Source organism: Mustela nivalis (assembly GCF_964662115.1).
Source record: "Mustela nivalis genome assembly, chromosome: 1".
Lineage (NCBI taxonomy): Eukaryota > Metazoa > Chordata > Mammalia > Carnivora > Mustelidae > Mustela > Mustela nivalis.
In genome coordinates, this window is record NC_139020.1 from 166,026,004 (window position 1) to 166,048,950 (window position 22,947).

Here is a 22,947-nt window from a genome sequence, read left to right on the forward strand (position 1 = left end):
GAGTAATATTCTGTTGCACACATGTGCATGTGTGTGTACATATATACATACACATGTATATGTGTGCATGTGTGTGTGTGTCAGTGTGTGTGTGTGTCTATACCATATCTTCTTTATCCATTCATCATCAGTGGACACTTGGGCTGCTTCCATAATTTGGCTATTGTAAATAATGCTGCGATAAACGTAGGAGCGCATATCTCTTTTCAAATTAGTGTTTTTGTATTTTTTGTGTAATACTCAGTAGCGGAACTACTGGGTCACATGGTTGTTCTAGTTTTAATTTTTTGAGGAACCTCCACAAAATTCCACAATAGCTGCACCAGTTTGCATTCCCACCATCAGGGCACGAGAGTTTTGTTTCACATCCTTGCCAACACTGTTTCTTTTGTTTTTTATTTTAGCCATTTTGACAGGTGTGAGATGATACCTCATTGTAGTTTTGATTTGCAATTCCCTTTAGATGAGTAATATTGAGCATCTTTTCATGTGTCTGTCGGCCATCTGGATGCCTTCTTTGGAGAAATGTCTGCTCACGTCTTCTGTTCATTTTTTAATTGGACTATTTGTTGACGTTGAGTTGTAGCTCTTTATATATTTTGGTTACTGACCTTTTATCAGATATGTCATTTGCAAATACTCTCTCCCATTCACTACGTTGCTTTTACTTTTGGTTAATTGTTTCCTTTGCTGTGCAGAAGCTTTTCATTTTGATGTAATCCCAATAGTTTATTGTTGCTTTTGTTTTCCTTGTCTTAGGAGACACACCAAGAAAAATGTTGCTATAGCTGATGTTAGAGATATTACTGCCTGTGCTCTCTTCTAGGATTTATATAGTTTCAAGTCTTACATTTAGGTCCTTAATCCATTTTGAGTTTATTTTTGTACGTGGTGTGAGAAAGTGATCCACTTTCATTCTTTTGCATGTGGCTGTCCAGTTTTCCCAGCACCATTTTGTTGAAGAGACTGTCTTTTTCGCACTGCATTTTGTCTCCTTTATTGTAGATTAATTGACCATATATTGTGGGTTTATTTCTGGAATCTCTATTCTGTTCCATTCCTCTATATGTCTGTTTTGGTACCAGTACAATACAGTTTTGATTACTATGTCTTTGTGGTATATCTTGAAATTTGGGGTTATGATATCTTCAGTTTTGTTCTTCTTTTTCAAGATTACTTTGGAAAATTATTTGGTGCCTTTCCTGGTTCCAAACAAATCTTAAGATTATTTGTTTTAGTCATGTGAAAAATATTGTTGGTACTTTGTTAAATCTGTAGGTTGCTTTGAATAGTGTGGACATTTTAACAATATTAATTCTTCCAATCTATGAGCATAGAATATCTTTCCCTTTGTTTGTATTGTCTTCAGTTCTTTCATCAGTGTTTTATAGTTTTCAGAGCATAGGTCTTTCACTTCCTTGGTTAAATTTATTCCTAAGTATTTTGTTTTTGGTGCAATTGTAAATGGGACTGTGTTCTTAATTTTTTTTTTTCTGCTACTTCATTATTAGTGTATAGCAATGCAACAGATTTCTGTATATTGATTTTTGTATCCTGTGACCTAACTGATTGCATTTATCAGTTCTAGTAGTTTTTTGGTGGAGGCTTTAGGGTTTTCTAAAAACAATATTATGTCATCTATAGATAGTGAAAGTTTTATTTCTTCCTTACCAGTTGGATGCCTTTTCTTTCTTTTTGTTGTCTAATTGCTGAGGCTAGGACTTCCAGTACTGTATTGAATGAAAGTGGTGAGAGTGGACATCCTGATCTTATTCCTAAACTTATGGGAAAAGCTCTTTTTTACTGTTGAGTATAATATTAACTATGGGTTTTTCATATATGGCCTTCAGTATGTTGAGGTATATTCCCTTTAAACCTGCTTTGATGTGGGTTTTGATCATGATTGGATATTATACTTTTGTCAATTGCTTTTTCTGCATCTATGTTTTTATCCTTTCTCCTGTTGATGTGATGTATCATGTTGATTGATTTGTGACTATTGAACCACCCTTGCAGCTTAGAAATAAATCCTACTTGATTGTGGTGATTTTTTTTTTTTCAATGAATGTTTGGATTTCACATCTCTGTTCATCATTGATATTGGCTTGTAGTTCTCCTTTTTGTAGTGTCTTTATCTGAATTTGGTATCAGGGTAATGGTGGCCTCATAGAATGAATCTTAAACCTTTCCTTCCTCTTCTACTTTTTGGGATAGTTTTAGAAGAATAAGTATGAACTCTTCTTTAAATATTTAGTAGTATTCACCTGTAAAGCCATCTGCTCCTGGACTTCTGTTAGTTGCGAGTTTTTTTGATTGATTCAATTTCATTGCTGGTGATCAGTCTGTTCAAAGTTTCTCTTTCTGATTCAGTTTTGGGAGGTTGTACACTTCTAGGAATTTACCCATTTCATCTAGCTTGTTCAGTTTGTTGGCACGTAATTTTTCATAATATAAGTAAGATTATATATGTTATATATATGATTTTAAATACATATAAATGTATTTTAAAAATATATTTTTTAAAGTTAAATATCAGCTAAACCTTTATTCCCTACATATCGCCAATAAACCAGGCTACCTTCCTCCTAAAGGTGTTGTCTTGGGTAGGTCTTCTGTTTGTTACCAATTAGATACCCTCTTGATGGATTTAGTTTATGGCTCCAGTCTATCAAGATCTTGTTCCAGTTCAACATATGTGCTGTGTCGTAAGACCTTATGTTGTCTGCAGAGTGCATAAGTGTGGCTTTTGCACCCTAAAGTTTGTCAAATAAAAAAAACTAGTAGGGGGGGTACCTGGGTGGCTCAGTGGGTTAATCCTCTGCCTTCGCTCTGGTCATGATTCCAGGGTCCTGGGATCGACCCCCACATCGGGCTCTCTGCTCAGCAGGGAGCCTGCTTCCTCCTCTCTCTCTGCCTACCTCTCTGCCTACTTGTGATCTCTATCAAATAAATAAATAAAATATTAAAAAACAACAACAACAACTAGTAGGTATGCTGGGGCCAATGCCAAAGATGGAGTTATTTAAAACATGCCACGGCTGGGGCGCCTGGGTGGCTCAATGGGTTAAGCCTCTGCCTTAGGCTCGGGTCATGATCTCAGGGTCCTGGGATCGAACCCCACATCGGGCTTTCTGTTTAGTGGCGAGCCTGCTTCTCTCTCTCTCTCTCTGCCTCTCTGCCTACTTGTGATCTTTGTCAAGTAAATAAATAAAATATTTATTTATTAAAATCAGCCACGACTGATGCTAATCCGCTAATCAGCACTTTTAGATGTGGTCATTTAACTAGTCACAAATGCACCCAGTTCTGACACCCAGTTCCATCTTGTGCTAGGCCTCGTCGAATCCCTTACTGAAAACATGGATAGTATTTCCTCAAGCTTCACTCCTTGACTTTGTTGTTTTTGAGAAGAAAAATGAAGCTGGTCTTCGTGAGTCAGCCCAGGCTGGTTTCTGGGCTTCAGCACGTCCCCTGAGGACCTACTGTGTGTACAAAGAGAATTTTATGGGTTACAAAGATTAAATAAGGGGCGTGTATGAATATTGATTCCCTTTGGCAGCAGAAACAAAGAATCTGGGTAGCAGAAGCAGAGAAGGGGGTCTGACCTGCTTGAAGTTAAAAGAATTCACCAATGTTTATAATTAAGGGTCATGGATGTTCTATTTTAATTTTAATATTTAATCTATCAACCGGTTGGCAAGTACACTTCACGACTTGATGTTGTGACATTATTTTAGGCATTTTTGAGGACCTAATATTCCTTTTAATGCAAACATCAGTACAATTTAATGGCATTCTTTCAATCATGGATCACATATGAAGCCCAGATGAAACTTGGAAAAAGCTGGCAGAATTCACAGGCCCCAGAACCCTGGGGTATAATTTCCACTAACCAGTGAATAACCCACCAAGGTATGAATTATGTGTTTGGGATTACAGCTTCAACTACCAGGGGCAGCAGGGCATGATGGAGAAAACTTCTGCTCAGAACTCAGCTCTGCTTCTTATGGTGAATTGTTAAACATTGGATAAGAGTAGAGGGTGTCAGTCCTGGAAGCATCCAGAGAGCCTGGGGTACGCAAAGGTACAAGCCTGAAAACTGCTGAGTGCTCAAGGGGGAGTGGTTCTTAATAACCGGAAGACGAGGTCCTACGAACCAAGAAGGACTCTGGCTGAGGAGAGAGGATGCCACCATCTCCTGCCAGCCCCACTGTTCCAGATACCTACCAAGTTGGGGCCAGGGTGGGGTGACCCCAGTCTTATCTGAGCACATGTCAGCCCCCACATCTTGGGTTTTTACCCTACACCTGTCTTCAGGGAGATGATGCAGATCTTGCAGATGCTCCTTTATCTGTTAGGATGTCCCAAACTGCTGTGGTTCACTTGTTTGCTCCTCTACACCATCCTGGCTGGGGCAATAAAGTGGATTTCTTTGTGAGAAACTAGCTGGAAGCTCTGGGGCAACCATGCCATCCTGTGCCTTCATTTTCAGGCATTTGCAATTGCCGTTCCATCCGCTGAGAACGCTGCATCCCCCATGTGCACATGTGTACCCACACAGCCCCTTCCTCACCTCCTTCAGTCCTGGGTTCATAGGGCAGCTTTGCCATGAGGTCTGCCCTAACTCCTAGTCCCCCATTCCTGCCTTTTTCTTATCCACGGCATTCACCAGTAGCAGGCCAATTGTTTGTCTCACTTTCTTTATTAGCTTATTGCCTCTCTACCCTCCCTTCTGTGTCAACCCCCACGAAGTTTCTCAGCACTGGCTCTATGCCAGGCGCAGTGGTAGGCACTTGGGAGCCAAAAACCAACTGGGTGTGGACCCCACTGACAACACCTCATAGTCTGGCAAAGACATGCCCCAGCAGAGGGGGCTCCGGGCCTGGGTTTGCGTGATACAGGATGGGCCAATGAACGCCGGTACTTGTGTAGAGGGAGGGATGGCTGAGGCCCAGCTGCATTAGGGTGCAGGCGAATGTGTTTCTGTTCTGTGGCTCTTGTCCCTCTGTTCTGCTCTGAAGTGTGTTGTGCTTGACAAGGCCCCTGAATGAGAGGCTTGGGGGTCCCAGGGACCCTGGGCAGATCAGTTCCCTATGCCAGCCTCCCCTGTCTCCTCTTTAAAAAGAAGAAAATTGTGTCTCCTAATGCAGTCCAGGTTATTTTAACAGGAATGTCTTTAGGGGACTGCTGAGCCCCTCCTCCTCCGGAGTGGGGCCGGATGAAAGAAAGGCTCATTAGGAGGCTCCTCTGTGACAGATCTGATGAAGCGCTCTCGCCTCAGCTGCCTGCCCCCAGACACGGTTCCCATTTTTATTGCTCGTGGCCCAGAAGAAGCACAGTAGAGCCTGAAGACTAAAGAAGCCGTCTGCTAGGGACCCCCCACTGTCCTCACCTGACAAAAGCTCCTTTCACTGCTCACACTGCCCCTGAGCTTTCTTTGTGTTCCCCATACTGGTCTAAAATGCGTAGGCTGGACAGCCATGCTCTGCAGAGCTGGCGTCTGACGGAGAAGAGCAGAGGAACAGGTCAGAGGCCCCTCTTTTCCCCATGCTGGCGTCCTAGAGGGTGACCTCATCTCCTTTCGACCTCCCCGGCTCAGAGGTTGGTTGAGGGGCGGATACCATGTGACTTGGCCCTGCAGTCTGTAATGGCCACATGCCTTGTGTCTTACAGAAATTTAAAGAATATGTGAACGGCAGTAACCTCATCACTAAGCTACAGGCCAAGCATGACTTACTCAAGCAGACCCTGGGTGAAGGTGAGTTGGTTGGGTGGTGGAGGCCTGTGAGGAGGGGTGCCTGTGTTGTTGTGGCTCCTTGAGCTGTTGCAGCTTGAGACCTGGGGCACTTGGTAGAGTGAGGCCTCGTAGCAGAGCCAGCAGGCAGACTGGGGCAGGCTAGTACAGATGTCAAAAGGGGTCTAGTCTGGCTGCAGAGAACGTGGGACCACCAGAAGTAGTAGTTTAAGTTCCGGGGAAAGGTCCGAGGCAAAGTGATGAAAGGGGTCCCCAGTAGGAAGGGAGTGGGAATCCAGGAGCACAGAGGTCTGCATTGATGCTTATTAGCAGATGCTGTTTTCCAGGGATACTAGTGGAGTGCCTGGCCAGGAGGCTAGGTCTAAAAAAGAAGAATCCATATATGGAAGGCAATGTTTGGTCCTTGAGGGATGTGGGGAGTAGGTTTAAGACTACCCAAAGGCTTTCAGTGCCAGTTGGAGTAAAATCCCAGTGATCTCATGGTACGTGAGGCCTCACATCATTTGACCTCTGCCTGTTGCCCTGAGCTCACTTATTGTTCTCTACTCCCTTACATGCTCCAACCCCACTAAGCTCCTTTCTGCCCTTCAAAACTCATCAAGCTTATTCTCCCTCAAGGCCTTTGCATCTGCTGTTCTCTCTACCTGGAATGCCCTTACCCCAGATCTCAGTATGACTGGTTCCTTATCCTGCAGATGTCACTTCCTTACTGAGACTCTCTTTGACCCAACCTCAAGAAAGCACCACCTCTGTCCCAGCACACTCCGTTTGCTTTTCTTCATCTTACTCATCACCATGAGTATTTATTATTTATTCATTTGCTCATTATCTTTGGTCACACCTCCACCACAACAGTATCGTATCTTCAATCAGAGTAGGGACTTCCTTGTTTATTTTGTCCTCCCCTTTGTTTCTAGTGCCAAGAATAGTACCTGGCTCACAGTAGACACTCAGTTAATAGTCACTAAATGAATGTTGAATCGAAAGGTCATGAGGACATGAACTAGGCCCCAAGGTCAGAGATGGTTTTCAGCAAATCCTGGAAGCCCTGGAAGCTGGTGTGAGGCTAAGCTCTGAGAAGGAGGCACTGATCTGGGGTTTCTGGAGTTGCTAGGTGCTGCTTGGAGCCCCGCATCCAGATCTATTCTTGTATTCTTTTGTTAAGGACAATTGGCTGAATGATATACTACCTAAAGAAAAAAAAAGCATGGGGTTCAGGAAATAGGAGACCAACATGAGAGAGATGATGGGAACTTCCAAGGTGATGATGCCAGTAGGTCCCAAGATGACAGCTTAAAGCAGGCATAGAGGTCATCAAAGTTTTTCAGGGAAGGAGGAGTGAGGAGTGTGGTAGATGAGAATCAGAATGGGGCATAGGGCTAACGTTCACTGGGCACTAGGGGATTGCCACCCACAATGTGTCCTTGCCTCCCACAGGATCACTCTCATCTCCAGAGGGGTGGACAGTCTGGTGGCTGTAACCTAGCCACCCAAGTCTTCCCTGATGCTGTCTAATTGGTACCAGTCAGGTGGATAGCTGGAATCTGCAGATGCTTGGCATTTGTGAGCCCCATGCTTTCGAAGAAACAGTGAGAAATTAAATCATTTCCCAGCCCCAAGGCTCTTTTATTTCAGTGAGGAGACAATTCACAAATTCATAAAAAAATCAAAAGCAGTAATATTAAGTCATACAGAAACACTGGTTGAATTGCCGTGTGAACAGTGCAGACTCTAAGGGTCTGAGCCAGGAGAGGAAAGGATCACCATGAGCCCAGAAGAGCCAGAAAGGCTTCAAGAAAGATGAACAACTACAGTTTGGGGGAATAACCAGGATTTTGAAACAAGTATCAATAGAATTTTTTCAGTCAATTTTATTGACATGTAAATTACATATAATAAAATCTACTCATTTTGCATAGAAGTCAGTTTTGACAAATATATACACCCAGATCAGGATATAGAACATTTCCGTCACCCCAAAAGCTCCTCTGTATCCCTCTGCAGTTAATTTTCCCTCCTCTACCCCAAGCAACCACTCATCTGACTTTTATCAGCAAAGATGAGTTTTGTGACTTCTAGCTTCTGGGGAACTTCGGGGAGTGATGGAAGTCTGTATCCTGATTTGGGTGCTGGTTGGACATGGGTATATATGTTTGTCAAAACTCTTGGACTGGGGGTAAGAGTGGGGAGGAGTGAGTTGCAATGAGCTTTTTCTTCATTTTCCCTGACATCCCTCTCCATTTTGCCCATTTTGACACTTGGACATTTCCACATTGGGCCAGGTGAGTGGGGCTGCAGAGGAGTAGGGCAGTGAAGGGTGCACTAACGTAACAAGAATGGAAGGAAAGGGAAGAGCCAGAAAGTCCTAGAGAGGAGCTCAGATGGGTTCGGGGCAGCTCCCACAACTAGCATTGAAGAGGAGGATTGCTTTTATGGCCCCCGGAGCCTGTTTCTCAGAGCCACACACCAAAAGGCAGGTCCGTATGAGCTACTTGTACTTTGAAAATCAAGTCCCCTGGATTTAGAAAACCAGATGTTCTTTTTTTTAAAAATAAGATCCCAGGATGCCTGGGGTGGCTTAGTTGGTTAAGTGTCAGCCTTAGGCTCAGGTCACGATCCCAGGGTCTTGGGATGGAGCCCCATGTTGGGCTCCCTGCTCAGTGGGGAGCCTGCTTTTCCCTCTACCTCTCCACCCTGCGTGTGCTATCCCCCCTTGGATAAAGAAATAAAATATTTAAAAAAAAAAAAAAAAGATAAGATCCCAGATGAGAAAGTGCTCCTCTCCAGCTTACTCTTGTGTGCTGTCTGATAAAACCTTTTCTTCCTGCCCTTGCCTGAATGGCTTGAATGAAATAATAATAAAAATTAGCTCAGGTTGGCATAACTCCTGACCAACTTGGTCTTCCAAGTTTCTTTAGTCTTCACCTACACCTTGTTCTGAGTTTTAGACTGAATAGCTATGAAAAACTGCAGGAAAATACAGCTTCTGAATATAAGGGCTGCTAAGAAAGAGCCATCAAGAAGAATCTCCAGAGTCCTGTTCTCTAGTAACCCGGCTGTGGAAAAGCCCATTGTGCTTCTTTTGAAAACTGGCATGGACCTTGTTAGACTGGTCTGTTCCGGAGAGATTTTGGGGTTTTTTTTTTTAAAATAGACTTTATTTTAGGGGTGCTTACATGGCTCATTTGGTTGAGCATCTGACTCTTGATTTCAGTTTAGGACATGATCTCGGCGTCGTGAGATCAAGCCCCACATCAGGATCCCACTTGGTGTGGAGTCTGCTTGGGATTCTGTCTCTCCCTGGCCCTCTGCTCCTCCCCCCACACACTCTCTCTATCTCTCACTCTTCTGTAAATAAATAAATAAAACAAATAAATAAAATCTTTAAAAATAAATAAATGAAATAATATAAATTTTGTTTCAGAATAGTGTTAGATTTATGGAAAGGTTGCAAGATGGTACCATTAGTTCCCATAGACTCCACATCCAGTATTTCCTGTTACTGACATCAGTGAATATGGTGTATTTGTCACAAGTAATGAACACTGATATATTGTTTTTTCTGAAGTTAATAAATTACCAAATTACTGAAAAGAACTGCAGCTGAGACCAAATCTCGAGTCACATTTGTATCCCCACTGCCTGATACAGGTAGATGTGGATTCTTAGGGCACTGGGTGAAAGGGGAAAATGCACACTGACTTAGATGGGTCAAGTCCTTACCCACTGGACAACAAGCATGAAAAAATTGCGCAGGCCAAAGCGACCTCAGAATCTCAGCTCCTTCATTCTTCTGAGGGTCAGTGGATGATTCACCACGACCTGGATATACGGACTCTTCCATCCAGTAGAAAACTCATCCAAGAGTAGGTTGGGGTGGGGTTATACCAGCATCAGTGGCCCTTTTACGTCCTCAGAGGGCTATTTTGTATTGGGAGGGACACTGAAAATTTTGGAAACAGGTGGGAAATATGGGGCAAGCAGAATATTTTGATTGAGAAGATGCAAGTTGGTTTTGTTTTTTTTTTTTTGGTGTTTGTTTGTTTGTTTGTTTGTTTTTTTAATGAAGTGTCTTGTGTAATCCATTCCTTTCAAGCACTCTTTTGACAGGATAGCTCAAAGAAGCCACAAGTTAGAGGAAACACAAGCACTCACTTGGAAGCAAATTTTGTTAACATGATCGATCCCAGACACACAAGTCAAAGGCTTCTACGTGTCTTGCAAATGGGCATTCCTTGTTGTAAATGTCACTGGCACATCTTGGGAACAAGAACACACCCCTATATGCCCTTGGCTGTGACTGTGCTATTTTATTGGCCAGAGGATTCTTAGTTTATCATCATGTCTGAGTCTTAGCTCTCTGACCTTTTTACTGCTCCAGGTAGTCTGTAAGCTCTAGGGTTTATACCCTAGATACCGGTGGCTTTTCAGTTCACTGTAGTGCCTCAAGAAGAAATAGTGTGTTATCCATAAAAGGGATGGGACATAACTGTTTCGGGCCAAGATTTAGTAGCACATTATGGAACCAGTGTCTGCCAGGTCCAGACAGTCTGACCTTCTGTAAATGACTGAGCCACTAACTATAAAATATACTTTTAAAGTTCCCAACAGGTCTCAGAAGGTAAAAGGTAAAAAATTTTTGATTTCTGAGTTAACACACACACACACACACACATATATATATATATTTTACGAATTTTTATGTTGCTAGATATCGAATGATATTTTTCATGTATTAAGTTAAACACAATATGTTATTAAAATTAATCTCAGCTATTTCTCTTCACTTTTTATAACATGGCTGCTAGAAATTGTGGCTTCCATTACATTTCTATTGGGCAGCCCTGGCCTAGATGTTCTCTGCTGCATCATAACTGGAATGAAGTACTGAGTCGTGCTGTGTGGGTGAACCTCAAAAGCATACGCTAAATGAAATAAGCCAAATGCAAAAGACTGTGCATTACATGATTCCATTTTTATAAAGTGTCTAGAATAAGCAAATCCATAGACACAGAGAATAGATGAACAGTTGCCCTAGGCTGGAGATGGGAAGGGGGAGTCACTGTGAGTTGGCACAAGGGCTCTTTTTCGTGTGAAGGAAATATTCTAAAATTGAATGGTTGTGACGGTTTACTAAATAATTGAATCATACATTTCAAGTGGGTGAATTTTATGCTTTGTAAATTATACTTTAACAAAACTGTTAAAAATAGAAAAGAAAGGGGCTCCTGGGTGGCTCAGTGGGTTAAGCCTCTGCCTTTGGCTCAGGTCATGATCTCAGGGTCCTGGGATCAAGCCCCGCATTGGGCTTTCTGCTCGGTGGGGAGCCTGCTTCCCCCTGTCTCTCTGCTTGCCTCTAATCTCTGTCAAATAAATAAATAAAATCTTAAAAAAAAAAAAAAGAAAAAGGCAGTGGCAAGGAGTCTGGAATTCCAAGGAAATGGAAGATCTGGAGATAAGTTTAGGGAGTCTTTGGTAAGCACTTCTGTCATGGTTAGGCAGAGAGGGTGTATAGAAAGAGATCTGGGTACATCTTCTGGGAGCATCCCATCGTTTGGAGGTCAGAGGCTGGGCAGATGAGGTGACAGCAAGAGAAACTGAGGGACCCTTGGGAAGTGTAGAGTCATGAAAATCAAGGAGAAAGCGTTGTAAGAAGAAGGGAGTGATTCACTGAGTTGTTGATGCTGAGAAGTCAGATAAAAGCAGCGAAGATGGTGGATTCGTCCACACAGAGCCGGCAGTCCCTATGGATGGTGAGGTCAGAAGCCAACCTCTGTGGGGTTGAGCGTGGGAAGCAAGAGTCCTTCCTAGACAGGTTCTTCCACAAGCTTTGCTGTAAAGGAAAGAAATGGGAATGGAGTTAGAGGCAGAAAGGGGGCCCAGGGGAGGTTTCGAAGCTAGATTATACATATCCAGAACATGTTTATATGCAGATGGAAATGATCCAGAAGAAAGGACATTGGTCATGTTTGGGGTGGTGGGGGGCACTTGCAGAAAAAGCATCTGAGATGGGCAGAGGGGGCTGGGACCCTGAATATGAGGTCTGGGCTTGACAAAATCAGGATGCTTCTCCAGAGGAGAGGAGGTATAGAGTGAATGGGCAGGCACAGGTGGGTGGGTGAGTCTTACGGAAGCATATCAAGACCTGTCTTACTGATTTTCTTCTCTAGTGAAGGAAGCAAGAAGGTCTTCAGTTGAGAGTGAAGACAGGAGGGGACAGGGTAAGGGTGTGGCTGGCTTAAGGAACAACAAGAGGTATATCTTATATCTGTTGCTCTTTAGGGCCAAATATATGACAGGTGCTCAACCAACTTTTTTTTTTTTAAGATTTTATTTATTCATGTGAGAGAGAGAACAAGCAGAGGGGTAGCAGAAAAGGGAGAAGCAGACTTCCTGCTGAGCAGGGAGCCTGCTGAGAGACTCAATCCCAGGACCCTGAGGTCATGACCTGAGCCAAAGGTAGATGCTTAACCAACTGAGCCATCCAGCCACCTCATCAACCAACCTTTGTTGATAAAATGCCTGAGTTCTTACGTTTTAGCATGCACAGAAGGGATCACCTGAGGTGCTTGTTAAAATGCAGATTCCTGTCTGAGCCCAGAGATTCTGATCCAGAAGGCCCATGGGAAAGTCCCCAAATCTGCAGTTTTAATAAGGCCCTCCAGAAGATTCTGATGCAAGTGGTCAGCAGGCTGCAGTATGAAAATCACTGAAAAAAAAAAAAAACAAACAAACCAAAAAACAAAAACCACATGAGCAATACACAATGAAATTTATGTGAACATAACCTTACAGCTAGGAGGCCCTGGGGATTTAATAAGACTCAGTTCTTTCCAGCAGACCATTACTTAGGCAAAATTTTGTTTCCCATTTCACAAATAATTAAGTTCTTTTTCGAAAGAGATGAATGTTTGCGGGTTAAAAAAAACAAAAACAATTAAACATCAGTGTATACTTTTCTTTCCAGGAGAGAGAGCAGAATGTGGCACAACCAGGTAAGACTGGGGGATCTTGTTTTTTGGCACCTGCTGCCTGAAATGGGGATCGGGAGGGGCTGGGAAGTGCAGGAGCCGTGGGAAGGCGGGAAGGTGGGAAAGCAGATACTGCTGAGAGCTTGGAGAAGCTGGGCTGATTTTAGAGCAGGATAGCTCTTCACCAGTGTTTTGAGGGGATGGTGTGGCTGTGCTAAGAGAGGCTGGCTGTTCTGCTTGTCCTAGCATTATGCTGGTGAAGCCATGCCCCCTTCAGGCCTGTAATGGGGAAGGTGCCTTCCCCAAGCTGCTGTGGAAAAGTGGGGTGTGTTCTGTTGGCGCTCTCCATCTGGTGGGACAGTAATATATATTGCATAGTGGCTGAGGACAACCAGTAGAGGCCAGAAGCTGTGGGATAACTGTTGACCTGTCTCTCCATCTGTTCTTTGGCTGCTGAGCAAACTGCCTTCCCCAGGCAGAAGGCCCAGCCTGGGGTCCCCATTTGCCAGGTCTTTGGGTTTGGCTCGTATGGCACATGTCTGGGCGTATGCATGCGCATAGCCACGCAAGCGCGTACAGATGCCCCTACCGCCCACACCCTGGCTTCACACCTCCTGGGCACTTGGATGGACTGATGGGGGAGTCCCTTGCTGAGACAGTAACAAATGGGCAACTTCTGCTTTCTCTCCAGCTTGCTCAACATTACCTTTTGCGCTTTTCCCTGAGCAGACCAGAGCCAGTGAACACTTTCCACTCATCAGGTGGTAGCTGAAGGGTTGACCTTCAACAAGTGGATCTTTCATCTACTTTCAGAGTGTTGCGATCTCTAAGCAACACTTTTGCTGACCAGGTTGTTCCTTAGAACCCATCTCTTTCCTTTCAAATTCCCAGCAAATAGTTACTCCACTGCCCAACACTAATCGAGCCAGTGGCCCAAAATCCTGGAAAGCTGTTCTACTTGGCGAAAGGGAAGATAAACCCTCAACTCCCTCCTGTCCATCTGGAAGAGAGTTGGCTGGGAAGAGGCTTGGAAAGCTCTGAGGTTTTCACTTTGCTGGGATCAGGATGAGGAGAGAGAGGGCTTCCCAGAAGTTTAGCTGTGCAGCTGTTCCTCTGGGCCCCAGAAGTCTGGGAATATCAGAGTGATTCATAATGCCAGGCGAGGACCTTCCAGCAAAGGGTCAGCAGATGTGTAGGGTCCCTTTCTAAATACTTTCCAGAAACAAACTCATTTATTTATTTAGATTCTCTGGCAAGAAGATGTTGTCATAGTCCCCAAACAACAGAAGCCACATTTTACACCAAAGTCTGCAAATAGGAAAGCAGATGGGGGACAAATTGAGCCATCCCTCACTTCTTCCTAATTCCTAGAACTCATGCAGAGGAAGAGGGTTCCAGCAGATTGCAGGAGAGATCTGTAATCGAACCCTTGGCCAGGTCCCAGGGTCTAACTCAGAGAAAAGTTGAGGGGTTTTTTTGTTTTGTTTTTTAACTTTTAAATAAAGCCATCTGAGATGTAGTCTTCCACACCCTCTTTGACCTAGGGCCTGGGAAATGCAAGCTGTGACTGCAGACCTCCCACTTAGACATACTGCACTAAACTGCAAAGCCAGCCATCTGTACTCTGGCCTTTGGCCAAGGTCAGAGGCAACTTTGTTAGCAAACTAAAAGCTTCCCCTTTCTTCCAAAACTCATTTAAAATTTGTGTGTAATGCGCTGCCAATTTGAAGTGGTTTTTAATTTAATCCTAAAGGCCCTGGGTGAGATGTTTCTATGCTATGGCTCTCCGTATCTTCCATGGTTTCCTGCCCAAGGTTAGTGTCATTTTGGATGATTCTTTGAGCAGGTCTCCTCAGCCAAGTTGCTGCTGGCCTTGCGTAGATCAATTTTTGCACATGGGCTGCAACACGGTACATTTTTTTCTCACTTTTCAGAACCTGATCTTAGAATAATGCTAGTTTGTAACCCTGTAACATGGTGGTCTGGATGCAATAATGCACTTGAAAAGTGCATGATAGATGGGGCAGCAAATGCAAACATAAGGTTTGATTGTGATTTTTCTAGCTATAGACTGGCTTCCTTAACCTAGGTTGGCTCGTCCCTGTGGTTGGGATTAGCGATGAAAACACATGAGATTTCTTGTCTAAACAGATGGAACCTTATGCATACCCATGCACGGCTTCCAAGGGCCTGGCTGCCTCTGAACTATAATATCGCCACCATTTTGGGTATCGACACCCACATCTATGGGGTTATCTAGGGAACATTTTAGTCACCATTCTTTTGGTCACAGCATAATTTTGAGGCCAATTCTTATGTTGCCAATGTATGTAAATTTTCATCTTGGTTGAAAGGCAGAAAGGGGACATTGGTCTCTGGTTTCTCTCTCTTCCTCTCCGTGGCTTTCTCTATTCCTGTTTTCCCTGCCTTTCTCTTTCTTTCCTTTTTGCTCTGCAACTGAGCAGCAGAAGAGATGGAAGGCTTAGGCTGCCCCACTTTCCTTGGCTGAGCTGCCCCCCTGCTCCCCACTTTGTGCCCCACCCAGCACTTCAGTAAGTCAAAATCAATTGGATGTCATGCGAAGTTGGGATAGCTACGTTTCCTTGTCAGAGATTTCTGGTCAGTACCCAGAACATCACACAAAGAAAGAAATCCCAGTGTGATTTGAGCAGTTCTTTGCTTTCTGGATTGGGTGGGAGAAATGGGAAAAGTATCCTTTCCCCCCTTCATTCCATTTTATAAACAGATGGAACCTGTTGGAGAAAGTCTTATGGAGAAAGTCTTAAAGTCTTATGGAGGAAAAAAACTCCATAAGACTTACTTTAAGAAAACCCTCCGCCTGGGTGTCCAGCCCCTGCGTTAAGAATCTCTACTTTTGCTGGCCATGGGAGTTTAATAGATAATTTAAAGCAACTGCTAGATAAAAATGAACTTCCCAATTTCACACTCACACCAGAATCTTGAAGAGGAAGAGCTGAATTCCATTCTTAGCTTCAATCACATTTTATTTGTGAGACGCTTGGAAAGTTTCTTCATCTCTCACGGGCTAATTTTCTTTAAGTTTCAATTGGATTTAATCAGTCTTGCCTACCTCACAGGGTTGTTGTGAGGGTGTCCTACAGTGTGAGATGAGGAAACCATCTGAGAATGTTCACAAATAGAAACCCCGAACACTAGGGAAACAAGGTGGCGCAGTTGCTATCCTCGAGTTATTCCTAATCCCAAGATTGAAGCCTGTGGCCTCGAGTCACAGTTTTTTAACTCTCTCTTTTGGCATTTGGAAACTCAAAAGCAGATCCACTGTAAGAAGTACCACCCCCACGTACCCACATCCTCAAAAAATCGGTAACTGATGAAAAAGAAATGACATGGACTTAGCTAACCAAATTGACATAGATCCAAAATGGGCTCAAAATAGTCTTGCCTGTTGTTTCTTTTTAAAATTTTGGTCTGTGCTGTTATTTTGGTTCCGATGTTTGGGTGGCATGATACTTGGATTCAGCTGTGTCTTTGCCCATGCATGTCCTGGAGCTAGCAGCATTTGCTCAGTACTCAAACATGTAGGAGAAGCTCAGGAGGTTTCCCTAGATGGCTGGGCCGCTGGAGAGGGCAGGCACGATAAGGCCACTGAGCAGAGGGGCAGCATGAATCTCTTTTATCTCGATTGGCTCCACAGTCCATAAGATTTCTTGCCCATTCACAGAAATCAACCAAGACTTGGGGGACCAGGTCTTTGCTTGTCATGTGTGGACATTACCTGTGCCAAGCTGGGTCCCCACTTGTTGCTCCCCAAATTGTGAACCAAGGCATTTGAAAATGAACTGCCTCTCTCAGTTAGGGGCCCTCCTCCTAACCTCAGAAAGCCCTTTGCCCTGGAAGGCTGGTGGCATTGAGTCAGGCCAACTTGGGTGGCGAAAGATGAGCAAATAAGCCAACACAGGTATATGCATGGTGAGCAACTCTGGAAACTGGTCTGGTGTTTGTGGCTGTTTCACTGTTTCTGGTGAACTGTGGTATGGTTTCCCCTCCCTGGAGCCAAGAGTGGAGCACAGGGAATGGAGATCCAAAAGTAAAGCAAGACACTTTCAACCTGACCCAACAGGTCCTCTGCTGGCAAGGGTTAATGGGATGGAATGAGTCCTTGGCTGGAAATGAACAAGTGCCCTAAGGCTCTGTGACTGGCCTTAGTTTGGGTCTGGCTCTGCCAGTTTCCCTCTTGAGGTCTCGGTTTCTGCCCCTGTAAAATGGAGCTTTCTGAACAGGGTGGAGCTAACGTTAAGTGTGATAATGGATTTGAAAGTGCTTTAATCAAAAGTGTACTTGACTAAAGCACAGGATATAATCATTACCCTGGGTTACCCTGGGGCCCCCAAAAAAGCTGTAGCCTCCCTCCAGGCATCAGTTTCTCCATCTCTAAAATGAGAGTAATAATTGCCTGGCTCTTAGATCAATGCAATAAAGATTAGTCAAGTGCATTTGAAATGCCAAGAGGCATTAGAAAGATCAGTGCCCTGGTACATTGGGAGTTGAGACTTGGTGATGAATTTAAGCCAAATTAATGAAAATTAACCCTTCCAATCATCATTGAAAGTCTCTTGCTTTCTCAGGCTACAGATTACATCTCTCTCCCCTGGTTCCTCCTCCATCTGGTCAGCTTTGCGGGATGACAGCCTCTGATTGGAGTTACAATGGTTTCCTGGCTACATACTATTTCTCCCCTGTGATCTAGAATACATTTGTGTTATATGAGCGTTGCTCCTGCCTAACATTGTGGGTAAATTAAGATCCCCTTAAACATCCAAAGGCCTTCAGATGGAGCATTGGACACCAATGTGCTGGGGTTCAAGGGTTTCCATTTGCATTTTGTGTTCTCCTCCAGTCACGGGTTTTAAGAGCGTCTTTCCCAGTTGTATGTTTGCAATCGTTGCTTTCTTGTTTTCTTTTGTTCCGTTTTCCCTAGGCCCCCCTGTCTTCCCCCTAAACCACAGAAAATGAGGAGACCTAGGCCTCTCTCAGTGTGTAGCCATAAACTATTTAACGGCTGTATGGAAGCGTTTATTAAGGTACTTGCTGGGGAGCTACGGAGTCCGCGAATGCGCCCAATGTAATGGCAGCCTTTCTCCACCTCCTCCCTTTGGCCCACAGCCCTGCCCTGACCAACCAGAACTTTCACTCATGCCCTGGGCCTGGCCCTGGGGCAAGCTAGTTCCTAAAGCAGCTTACTCTTTTCTTTAATAAGGGCTTCCAAGCGGAGCTGCTTTTGTCTCTGACCAGTTGATTCTAAGTGCTTTCCCTGGTTAAGATCCCGATGAAGCCCATGAAGTCCAAGCAAGGTTGAAATGCCAGCACCACTGTAGCCCCTGCCAGCCATGCTCTCCTGCTTCAGGAACTGCGGTCCTAGCAAGCCCCAGGGACAGTTTGAGAAACCACCTTACCTTGCTTCGCATCCACGCCTCCCAAGAGGTGGTTAGTTGGAAGAAACACAAAGAAAATCCCTGTGGTTAACTGTGTTTTTATACAGGTAATTTTTTTTTTTTTTTTGAGAATATACAGAGAAAGGAAACACATAAAATTTTTGAGAGAAAACTCTCCCACCTTGTTTTGCTTCTTGAGGTAATCCCTTTAGAATTCCAGATGCATCCCGTACATCCTAAATTAAAAATGAAAATGTCTGAGCCCAGTGAGTTTGTCTTTTTCTTGCCTCGTAGAGGCAAAGGGCCCAGGATCAAGGCATCCCAGAGAGAACGAGTGACTCAAGGCAACTGAAGCTGGCAAGAGAGTTGGAAAGGGCAGCAGGTGGGGGAGATGCTTGAGGAACATGAGCTAGGGGGAGCAGGGGAAAGGACCCCTGCCAGTTATTTGAGAACCCTCCACTATCCAGTGAAGAGACTTTCTGCAGAAAAGAAGACTGGTGTCAGTCAGGAGAAATGTTAATGTTCTCGGACTTTGCTGATAATTTTGGAGCCATGGAGGCTGCCCCTGCTCAGGTACTCCGTCCTCCGTCTTGACATGCTGTTCACAGGACTCCCAGGATGGAGTTCAGCGGGGGGAGGAAGGGGGTGTGTGCAGCAGGCAGACATGGAACTGGGTAGGCAGAGCCAGCAGCCTGGGTCCCACAGCTGTCTCTGCCTGTGGGCTGAGTTCTAGGGAAGGGACAGTAGGGAAAGGGGACAGAGGAATAGTAGGGCACCAATGGGGACTGTCTAGGGGCAGGGAAGAGCACGGGCTGCTTCAGGTTATCTCAGAGGAAAGAGACATGGAAGATCCCCAAAAGAAGGTTGCTGCTGGGTCCATTAGGAAAGAGGTACTGTTTGGAGGGAAGCCCAAGTGAGCAGTTTGCCATCTAATAAGTCATGGGAAAATGGGTCAAGAGACCTTTCTTTATCTTCCCTCCTGTCTCCACCAAGACTTCATCTCATTCACCCTTGCCCTTGGAAAAGCTGCTCTCCATAGCCAGGATGGGACTGAAGGACACATAAGCTATTCTCTGTGCCCTCAGGGAGTGTATGGTGTCGCCCAGGAAGTTTTCAGCATGGAAAGCTGAAAGATTAGGTGATTCAGGAAGAGCCATCTGTAAATGACCCATGGAATCCAGTGCTGCGAGAGCTCAGAGCATGAAGAGCCATGACCCCTAGAGTGCACGAGGCTTCCAGCGGGTGGGTAGGGACAAAGTGGAGAGGAGCAGGGTGGGAATCCCTGAAAGAAGGACCACAATGAATGAAAGCTCTGAGACAGGCATGCCTACCCGAGTTTGCTCAGCTCTTTGAAAATGGATGACCAGTCCGGGCACTTGGAAGGAACTGACTCTTATCCAACAGGACACGAGAATTAGGTCTTCTGTTTAATGTAATAGTCTTTTAATAGAGAGCTGCTACATAAAATGTGTGACTGTCAGACCATCTGACTCCATCCCTCGTGATAAATACATCAGAACTTCAGCCACATGTTTGCCTCTTGGAGGAGGTAGTCACCTTGGGAAGCCACATTCTTACTCTAACTACATCATTTTTGGTGCCATTGTTCAGTTTTCTTTGGAGCCTGTAGCAGGGCCTTGGTCGGTGGTGCCAAAATTTCATATTAGAATGGACAGTCTGGCCATTGGAAGGAAAAGTGTTATTCAATTCTGCTTTGCAACGCCGCTGAAGGCACAGAATGGCAAGAGGCATGGGCTAGAGTAGGGCTGGGTGTCTGGCTCTGAAAAGCCACTTAGCGTGGATCATGTGGTGGAATAAGTCCTCGAGGGACTAGTTCAAAGAATAAACACACTCATGTGACTAAAAATAATGTATATTTGTTTAACACGATTGCATTTCTTCATAGTCACACTATGTATTTACCACATACGGTCAGGCAGGTAGCAAACGCTTCCATGTGCCGGCTCTGGGGGCGGGGGGCGGTGCAGAGACAGACTCGCAGGCAGCAGGGGCTTACCCTCAAGGACGATTAGCTTTCAGAGAATGAAAAGGCAGTTTTAATATATTCAGCCCTTCAACCTTTGTGAATGGAATTTAATTTTCTCTTATGATTCATGTGCTCTCTGGGAGAAAACTGCACCAACGAAGAATACCCGGCTTTGAAGTGCCAAACCTGTGAGACGTTTTTCAGTAAAAGGACATTGCTGGAACTTTGTGATGATGAGGGTATCGTGGGACAAGGCAGCATCCCCAAGTTAAGAATGACTAATACATCGATAGATTTTTGGGATCATTGGAATTGGCCCTTTACAAAATCCTTCATTTTTTTTCTCCCTCTCAGACAGAAGGAAACCCAATTTTATAAATTTTGAGGCCCATTTAAATTTTATTATCAATTTTGGGAGGGAGACTCCCCACCTTCTTTCTACTGATTACCTACCTCATAACTGTATGACAAGATCAAATGAGCTAATCTGTGCGTGTTTCCAGAGCACTCCTGGCCCAGAGTAAGCACTATGGAAATGCTGGTCATCACTGTGGTCACAAGCTTTTAGGACATTGCTCATAGAGTCCCACCTGACAGGCTGTTTGCTCAGTTCTAGGAATCAGGTAGGTTTAACCAACATTTAGTTCCACTTATGGAGATGCTGGGGACTGGACAGGTGACACCGGCCAAAAGGTGTGCCACCTCCGCTTTCTCAGGTCAGCCTCTCAAGGAGCCCAAATGAAATAAAGCTCACACCCCAGAGCCTGGCCTGCTGCACATACGGAAGAAAGAATCCATGGAGCTCGCCTGAAAATGGGTGGCTTTGTGACAGTAAAGGCGCCAGTTCTACCTACAAGACCATAAAAGCATTTTGACCCCTCCTGCCGTCCCCCCCACCCAGGCTTTTCTCTGCTTTGGGGTTCCCTGAGGTATTCTCAGTGCCACTGTGAGGGTCAGGGAGTAAGAAGGAGAGCAAAGCCAATGAGCACCCAGGAAAGCTACCTGGGGCATTTGGTCAGAAACCATGGAAGCTGTTTGAAGTTGGAATCAGGTGGAATCCTGTCAGGTTGTAGCCAGAGGACACCTCATAAACACAATCTTGGTGAAATTCACTTGGTGAAATGAGGTTTCCCGAATTGACTTGCAGGGCCAGTGTTACAGTAGATGCCTGAAGGTGTGTGTCCCTCCTTCTTGTGGGCAGCTGGGCTAACCTTAGGTGTCTTAGGTGGGCCCTTGCCCATTGGTGAGTGAACAGCCCCTGTGTTGAGGAGAAGCTAAAGGTGGGATGAGGAAGAGGCTCCGTACACACCATCCCTGTGCTTGCCAACGACTGATAGAGGCCCCTTTGCCACCCGGTGTCCAAGGCAGGCACCCGGCAGGCTGGCTGGGGGCAGAGCGCAGAGCCCCTACGAGGCCCTGAGGTGCAGGGGCAGCTCTCCCCACCGGCAGGCTGGTTGGCCGTCACCCCAGGACCGTTGCTGGCTGCCATTGCATTTCCGCGTTCACGGACTCTGAAGGATCTGCTTACTCTAACTGATCTTACTCCTGCGTAATCTTTTCTTTTTCTCCTGCTCTGCTGCCTGTTTATTTTTTGTTATCAGAGGAAGAAGAAATGCTCGAACCAGGAACCAGGTATTTACTAGAAAGGTCCGTTAGCCCCGTTCAACTGGATGGAACCTGTCTTTAGTACTGACTTCTAGAGCAGGGCCCACCTTGCATATAGCCACAGGGTCCATTTTATCCTCTCCCTGACTGTTGTTAACTAAGGAGAGGCTTCACAGGTGGGGTGTGGAGGAGCCACAAAGGCATCGAAATTCATGGGGTTTTTCTGTCTCTTACATGAACATATTACAAGTGCCTTGTTTCCTCACCTGAGGAGATTAGTAATTTAATTTGGCCCCTTTTACAGAAAGTTTAAAAAAAATTTTGTGCTCTTCAAGTGATTTGGAATAATAGAGCGATCAACCAATTATGGAATCCGAGAGAAAACTACCCGTTGCCCAGCTCTTTGTGGTTGTGGGCCCGTCTAGGAAGATGCAATTGAAAATATATTCATACCCCCTGCCCTGCGTAAGTTTAGAGCTGTGTCTTATTCAGCCTTTTTGACTAAGGTTGGCCACTCAGTGGTCAGTGGCTGACGTTAGCTGTTTCTAGAACTTCTCCTTATAACACCTTTATTGTTGAACAAAGTATCCATCTGGATGTTTAGGTTGTAACCTCAGGAGTAGACCTGACCTTCCTTTCTCAGAGCTCAAAAGGACCCTTGGGGGCCATCCTTGCTTCCCTTAGTGCGTTCTTCTTATTTCAAGCATCAGATACCGCAGTGCTAGAAGGAGGTCTCAATCCTGCCTTTTTATCCTTGAGCACTGGGAGCATAGGGTTGAGTGGGACGACGTGGAGGGGAAGGCAAAGCACTCTTCAAGAGCGAACTCCAGCCCTCTCCGAGCAATGGGTTCCCTCCCCTTCCCAGATGTGCCTGCCAAGCCTTCTGAGCCCTGATTTCTTCCCAGCTAAGTAAGAAGACAGAGCATTTCTTTCCAATTATCATAGCTATGCCTTTTTCTGCACCTAACTGAAGACCTTCTGTTTTAACTGTTTGTGGAGACTTGAGGATTAGCAGCTCTTTGCTTATTTTCCAACTAATCCGATGGTACTAATATTCTGGCTTGAGTTCATAATCTGTGTTTGCAGTGTCTTTTTCCCTGTGGTGGCTGCCGAGCCCAGTACAACTCACGACTGTTTCTCTTCAGGACTCAGGACAAGCTATCCCGCTTGTAGTCGAGAGCTGCATTCGGTACATCAATTTATACGGTAAGCGCA

General features: G+C 44.9%; 1 protein-coding gene across 9 annotated transcripts in view; it reads left to right on the forward strand.

Moving 5' to 3' along the window:
* The window catches only part of SRGAP3 (SLIT-ROBO Rho GTPase activating protein 3), a 252,348-nt gene that overhangs the window by 190,260 nt on the left and 39,141 nt on the right, over positions 1–22,947 (forward strand). For 2 of the 9 annotated variants that reach the window (XM_082683048.1, XM_082683053.1), the window contains exons 10-14: positions 5,674–5,758; positions 12,723–12,750; positions 15,192–15,278; positions 21,729–21,774; positions 22,878–22,938. In XM_082683048.1, coding sequence (XP_082539174.1) covers positions 5,674–5,758; positions 12,723–12,750; positions 15,192–15,278; positions 21,729–21,774; positions 22,878–22,938 — 307 coding nt within the window. Of the gene's footprint in view, positions 1–5,673; positions 5,759–12,722; positions 12,751–15,191; positions 15,279–17,686; positions 17,790–21,728; positions 21,775–22,877; positions 22,939–22,947 lie in introns of all 9 variants that reach the window. The other 7 variants (XM_082683050.1, XM_082683054.1, XR_014298751.1 and 4 more) reach the window with 5 other exon arrangements.